Below are 6,787 nucleotides of genomic sequence, written 5' to 3'. Positions count from 1 at the left end.
GTGAGGATCGCATGGGGGTTCGAAGTGCGATGGGCCAGGGCGCAGCCTGCAAGCCCAGCCCGGGCGGGGGCGGGGGGACGAGGGCCTGCGCGACGTCACCTCCTCCTTTTATGACAAAACCAACGTGGAGCGACGCAGAGGGCCGCGTGCCATCAGGAACGCGGGCTAGGGGACAAATGACAGGCTCCGGCCCTCCGCGGGCCCAGCAGGAACTCGCCCCGCACTCGGTGACCCCGCGGCCGGGGCCTGGGGCTGCACGCTGGTCCCGCTGAGCGTCCGAGAGCCTCTGGTGTGAGCGCACCATGGTTCCTCCGCAGTGTCACCCTCCAGGCCTGACGTCTGGGTTCCCCGGGGACGGATCAGGACTCGACCCCCATCGCAGAATCCCGCTCCGCGTCACACAAAAGGCGCCTGCGGGGCCACCCCTGCCCGGCACGTCCCCCTGCGCCCGTTAGCCTGCAGACCTGCTGCTGGAGACGGGGCGCCCTCCCTCTCGTCCAGCACCTGCCTCGGCCGACCAAGCACCCGTCGTCCCCCAGCCGGCCGAGGCAGGGCGCGGCCTCCACGTCGCCCGATGGTGCCCACACATGTCGTCCGCCCTCACCCCTGTGGTCGCTGCAGACACAACGCCCCTGGCCCTGGTGCGGAGAGGACCGGAGATGCTGCCCTCGGCTGTGGACACTGACCTGCGCCCAGGCGTTCTCTGCGGCCTGCCGGCCACCTGTGTCTCCCTCGACGGGGCCTGCAGGCCTCCCCTGCCTGCCGAGGAAAGTGGAGAAGTCCCGGGTACCAGGCTGGGCGGGCGCAGGGACAGGCGGGGGCGCTGTGTCGAGTCCACGCTCGTCTGACCACGAGGCTGGACCTGAACGTAATGCAGGATGATGCTGAGTGTGCACTGTAATTGAAGAAATAATGTTTAATAAAATAAAAGAAACATGTTTAAAATTCATATGAAAATAAAAAAGGCTAAGAAATCCTCCGGGACACTTCAGGCTGCTGTCAGCCTCTCGATGTGTCGATGAAAACAGGTTCCCGGCGGGGCCTTCCGACCTCGGCCGGCATGCGGGTCCCGAGACCCGATTCCTGATGCGGAAGGGCCCACCCCGACCTGGTGACCCTGGCACTTGGGCTGCCTGGCCGTCTCAGTTTACAGTGGTGAACTCGGCCCACCCTCCCAGGCGCACTTCGAGCGCCCCAGAGCCTGTCTCTGTGTGTCCCCAGCCACCAGGATGTCCCCGCCGATCTCAGGAACACGGTGAGCTGACCTCAACAGCATTATCCCCAGGAAACAAGGCCAGAACCAGAAAGACTAGAAGATGCTTGCAGCCCTTCCCCATCCCAGCGACCTGGGGCCCCAGGGTGCACGTCACCCCCATTCAAGCGCTCCCACGACACAAGTTGCACCCTGGCTGCCTCGCGTTCCATCCTGCACCCCGAGCTCCAGCTGCAGTGTCTGGAGCCCCAGCCCTGCCCGAGCCCGAGCCCGACCTCCCAGGACAGGGCCCTGCACCTCCTCACCCCGTCCCCTCGGCAGGGCCGTGGAAGTCACCCCACGTGTCCCGAGAATGACTTCCGATTATGTAACAAACCACTGCCCCCCCCCGCACACCTCCACCCCGTCACTGTCACCCTCCTGTCAGGCTGACACAACGCCACCCCCCCCAGCCCCTCCGGAGGGAACGAGTCCCTGCAGCAAGGCCACGCCCGGAGCTGTCACGGTGCCCCTCACTCCCGCGTGGTCGCGAGGCCCCAGGGCCTGGTTCCCACGCCAGCTCCAGCGCAGGTGAAGGAGAAGGCGGCCATTTGAACAGGGCATTTCCGGGTCCAGCCTTCATGACCGTGGCCGTCAATGGAGGAGTCACTGAATTGTGTGCCCTCGTAGTTATTAAACCTGCTGGCCACCCCGCGTAGGGAAAGCGTCCAGGTTTTGCAAGGCTGCCTTCCGGCGCTGGGGCCCACGGGCCCAGCTGACACTGAGCGAGGCCGCTCAGGTGGCTGGTACGAGCCACACAGACCCGGCCACACTGACCAGGTGCCACCTGAATGCCACCAGGGAATGACCGGCGAGACCCGCGGCCGTCCCCGCAGCAGAGCTTAGTCATCCTGCCGGTCTCTCCGTCAGAGGGTGGCCCAGCCCTTCCCCTCGGTCCTGTCTCCTGCTCCCACCCGCCCGCCCCCAGGCCCTGGGAGTATAATACACCTTGTTTCCTGCCTTCTCTCTCTGTCTCCTCCACGGCTGCCCCTGACGGACCATCTCAGGAAGGGGCACGGGACACTGGGCAGCCAGGAGAGCAGGGTGGTGATGGGCCTGAGGGGACTCGGGAGACGCCCGTGACCCGGCTGGCAGATGGACCATCTAGTCCCTCGGGGCTCCACACCTGGAAAGTGGACCACCCTCCGCCCCTGTGACCAGCTGTGGTGCCTCCTTGGGTTCCACTGGGGCCTCCCACCTTGAACAATGGGTCTGGTCCTCCAAGAAAGCCTCTGTCCAGCCTCTGTCCAGCCTGGATTCCGGCCCCCCCCACCCTGGCGAGGGGACAGGCTCCCCCGGGACGGAGGGGACAGTGAACGGGCGACCCCCACTGCCACCCAGACTCATGGGGGGGCATGCCAGCTGGTCCCCGCACAGCTGCGAGCTGGCGACTGGTGACACAAAATGGGACATCATGGACCTCCAGATGACATAGTTAACTTGGTCCAATGAAAGTTGAAATCGCCTGACCTGTGGTGGCGCAGTGGATAAAGCGTCAACCTGGAAATGCTGAGGTTGCCGGTTTGAAACCCTGGGCTTGCCCGGTCAAGGCACATATGGGAGTTGATGCTTCCATCTCCTTCTCTCCTCTCTGTCTCTCCTTCTCCTCTCTAAAATGAATAAATAAATAAATTTAAAAAAAAAAAAAAGAAAGTTGAAATCAAGACTTAAAACTTACTATGAAGAATTTAATTTATAAAGGGGGTGATTATTCCCACCGCTTCTCCTTTTGATGGCCCAGTTTCATCTCTTCTTAAACTTGGAAAAAATAAAGGGTGGGTAACCACAAGCTTCAAGACGGTGGTTCTGTCCGTGGGACCCCATGCCCAATAACCATTATTATTAAACTTGCTAATTCTATTCCATCCACGGCCAGTAAACGCTCCGCTCCGACGGAGTTGGCTAACACTCTCGGCCCAGGGCCTTCCTCAAAGGCTCTCGTCGGCGGTGGCCTTCTGCGGCCCTCCCGTGGGGCCACACCCCTCGCAGGTGACATCTTCACGCACCTGCCCTGCTCCGGGGGCGACAGGTATGATGTCAGGTGGAAGGCACCCTCCTCCAAGGAAGGTCGCTGGGCACACTTATTCAGGACTCATCGGTCCAACACCCTCTGGTCCACTTGGGGTTCCAGTGGCAACAGATCTCATTTACAAACTGCCGGGAGATCAACAATCACCCCCATTCGTGCCTCAGGGACCCCTACACTGGAGAGGCGGGGCCACCTCTTCTCAGGCCGCCTCCGGGGCTTTCTGGGCCACTTATGATGGCCTTTGGTTGCCCAGCGCCATCTAATACAGACACCTGCCTCCTCTCTGCCTTGGGTGACGCACCATTAAAACCACAGGTGGCCTGACCTGTGGTGGCGCAATGGGTTAAAGTGTCAACCTGGAATGCTGAGGTTGCCAGTTTGAAACCCTGGGCTTGCCTGGTCAAGGCACATATGGGAGTTGATGCTTCCTGCTTCTCTCTCTCTCTCTCTCTCTCTCTCCTCTCTAAAAATGAAATAAATAGTCTTTTAAAAAAAATACACACACACAAATGACTGGTTGCCTCCCAGGTGCTCCCAGAATCAGAGGGTCTGACAGACCCTGGCCCTGTGACCTGTGACCATCCACACGCAGCTGCCCAGCACCCTTTGGGTTGTGGAGACACGCATGGTCATTCTGGGGCGCTCCTGTTCCCAGGAGACACACGCTGAGAGGTGTTTGGGGCTGACGTCGCGATGCCCGTGACATCCTCTCAAACGGCTCAGAGCAGAACCCCTCCCGACAGCCAGTGCGCCTGGGGAGGGGGGGCAGGGCAGTCTCTCTGTGCCGTGGACGTGGGGGTCCGAAACTCTTCAAAACAAAAGTGGGGGAAGAATGAAAATCACGAGAACCAAGAGAGGCAGCCTAAGAGAAGATCCAGATAAAATGAAAGATTGCGTTAGAATCCACTGTGCCCTGGCCAGTCAGCTCGGACAATGAAGCGTCACGGAGCACCAGAGACCATGGGTTCCACCCCCGGTCAGGGCACGGACCCGGAGCAATCAGTGACGGCACAGCCAGCTGGAACAGCCAGTGGGACAAGTTGGTAACTCTCTCTCTCCCTCTCTCTCCCTCTCTCTCTCTCTCTCTCTCTGTCTCTCACCCCTTTCCTCTCAAAAACAAAAACAAAAATAAAAAGTAGTTGAACCGGAACCTAACTGAGTCTCTGGATCTAACACCTGACAGGAAGCACAGAGTCAGAGAAACAGGTAAGGCAACAGCAGCAACAGCTCAGGGAAGGAGCCCGTGCAGCCCACAAGGCGAGACGCCCACAGGACCGGCGACCTGGTTTCCGCCCAGCCCAGCAGCGGGAGGGGAAGAGGAGCACCCTTCAGAGAACAGGGGAGAAGGCATGGGCGCCCCCGCGGGCCTCGTCCGGACCCTGTGTGAACAGACCGACCGCACGGAGAAGTTCCCGGGACGGTCAGACAGGTTTCAGTACGGACCGGGCAGTGGCACGGGCGCATTGCAGTTCTGGGAGGGGTGAACGTGACGGGGCAGGTGTGGGGGGAGTAACAGCCCCGTCAGTCACCGTGGCACATTGAAGTCTTAACACCTGGCGTGACCTGCTTGTCTTGTCACTGAACGGACCGGTGACTGAGAACTCGGGGCGTTCCCAGGGCCCCACCTCCTCACAGGTTCTCTTCTGACCCAAGCGCGGCTTGTTTTAACCACTGGGACGATGGCCGCTTGGACCCCAACCCAGAGTGCAGACCTGTGTCGTTCATTAGTCACATGCCACCTTCCGGACACATTAAGTCACTCTGACCCCCGCAGGAACCCGAGTTGTTGGGGTGTGTTCCCATCCTGGCCAGAAAAGGGGCCCCGAAAGTGCAAACCCACCAGAAACCAGGGGAGCACCTCTCCTGGCTGGCAGGGTCCCCAGTGCCCCCCGTGGGCGGGACAGAGGGCGGCCACCCCGTCCGGGCCTGCGGGGTCCCCAGTGCCCCCCGTGGGCGGGACAGAGGGCGGCCACCCCGTCCGGACCTGCGGGGTCCCCAGTGTCCCCGTGGGCGGGACAGAGGGCGGCCACCCAGTCTGGGCCTGCCGGGTCCCCAGTGACCCCGTGGGCGGGACAGAGGGCGGCCACCCAGTCCAAGCCTGTGGGGTCCCCAGTGCCCCCCGTGGACAGGACAGAGGGCGGCCACCCCGTCCGGGCCTGCGGGGTCCCCAGTGTCCCCGTGGGCGGGACAGAGGGCGGCCACCCCGTCCGGACCTGCGGGGTCCCCAGTGTCCCCGTGGGCGGGACAGAGGGCGGCCACCCCGTCCGGGCCTGCGGGGTCCCCAGTGTCCCCGTGGGCGGGACAGAGGGCGGCCACCCAGTCTGGGCCTGCCGGGTCCCCAGTGCCCCCCGTGGGCAGGACAGAGGGCAGCCACCCAGTCCAAGCCTGTGGGGTCCCCAGTGTCCCCGTGGGCGGGACAGAGGGCAGCCACCCAGTCCAAGCCTGTGGGGTCCCCAGTGTCCCCGTGGGCGGGACAGAGGGCGGCCACCCCGTCCGGGCCTGCGGGGTCCCCAGTGTCCCCCGTGGGCGGGACAGAGGGCGGCCACCCCGTCCGGGCCTGCGGGGTCCCCAGTGCCCTCGTGGGCGGGACAGAGGGCGGCCACCCCGTCCGGGCCTGCGGGGTCCCCAGTGCCCTCGTGGGCGGGACAGAGGGCGGCCACCCCGTCCAAGCCTGCAGGTTCACGTTTGGGGCTTAGTAACTGGCCAGGCAACTCCACTCTGCAAACACCAGGGTACAGTGTGGGCAGAGCATCTGAAACCTCTCTGGGACAGAAGCCAACCGGGTGGCACCACTGTCACCACATTCGTCCCCAAACACTGCTCCTGCCTCTGCCTCAGCCACGCTCTGACCGGCTCTTCCTGTGTGCCCACGCCCACCTTGTCACCCTCCCCTGAGGTCTGCTCTCCGGGGGTCCCTCTCCCACTTAGATCCTCTCCCTCCGGCCACCGGGACGGGACGCGTCTGGGACCCACCACCAGGGTGGGGGGACCACACGCTGATGTCCGGGTCACTCAGACCCCGGTCTTTGGACGACGCCTTCCCTTCCCCAGCCCTTGGCGTTCGTGAGGTCCTGGGAACAGGAGGGCAGATCGACCCAGGGTGGGGGGCTGGTGTGGGGACTCGGGGGGGTAACGTGTGAACAGCACCTGCAGGAACCCAGGGAGGGCAGCTCCCTCCCCGTCCCCGGCCTCACCCTCACCCTTGGGAGAGCCGGGAGGAGGAGCAGGGCGGACATCTTGTCCGGCTGGTCAGTGACAGGGAGCCTGTGGGGCCCATCCGCCCAGGGCTCCGCCATCACCCCGTCTGCCGGTGGTGCTAACGAGCTGGTTTTTCTGCTTCTGCGGGTTGAAGAGCCTTCGCTGTGACACAAGCTGACTCAGGGCTGGCTCAGAGCCCGCGGACCAGGAGGAGCTCCCGCAGTCAGAGGCCGGGCCCCAAAGGGCGGGGCGGGACCGCCACCCCGACCTGAAGGCCTGAGAGCTCGTGGGGGGGCCGGCAGAGACCC

The 6,787-nt window shown here is 63.4% G+C and overlaps 1 protein-coding gene across 1 annotated transcript; it reads left to right on the top strand.

Annotated features, from left to right (window-relative positions):
- The first annotated feature begins 302 nt into the window (after window positions 1-302).
- Window positions 303-5,977, top strand: LOC136403568 (skin secretory protein xP2-like). The gene is made up of 7 exons (XM_066382422.1): window positions 303-450; window positions 502-786; window positions 1,912-1,998; window positions 3,173-3,281; window positions 4,579-4,701; window positions 5,411-5,631; window positions 5,739-5,977. The coding sequence occupies exons 1-7, from the start codon at window positions 303-305 to the stop codon at window positions 5,975-5,977; spliced, it is 1,212 nt and encodes a 403-aa protein (XP_066238519.1).
- The last annotated feature ends 810 nt before the right edge of the window (window positions 5,978-6,787 follow it).

Source organism: Saccopteryx leptura, chromosome 4, assembly GCF_036850995.1.
Source record: "Saccopteryx leptura isolate mSacLep1 chromosome 4, mSacLep1_pri_phased_curated, whole genome shotgun sequence".
NCBI lineage: Eukaryota > Metazoa > Chordata > Mammalia > Chiroptera > Emballonuridae > Saccopteryx > Saccopteryx leptura.
The sequence above is the reverse complement of the archived record's forward strand: the minus strand, read 5'-3'. Positions and strand labels throughout refer to the sequence as shown.

Bases quoted from the DNA above. Each gene is read 5' to 3' on its own strand.
- LOC136403568 (XM_066382422.1), top strand. From the start codon at position 303: ATGGTTCCTCCGCAGTGTCACCCTCCAGGCCTGACGTCTGGGTTCCCC. The intron at 787-1,911 runs GTACCAGGCTGG...CACCCCGCGTAG, and splicing joins GGAAAGTGGAGAAGTCCCGG to GGAAAGCGTCCAGGTTTTGC. The intron at 4,702-5,410 runs GTCAGACAGGTT...CCCCGTGGACAG, and splicing joins ACGGAGAAGTTCCCGGGACG to GACAGAGGGCGGCCACCCCG.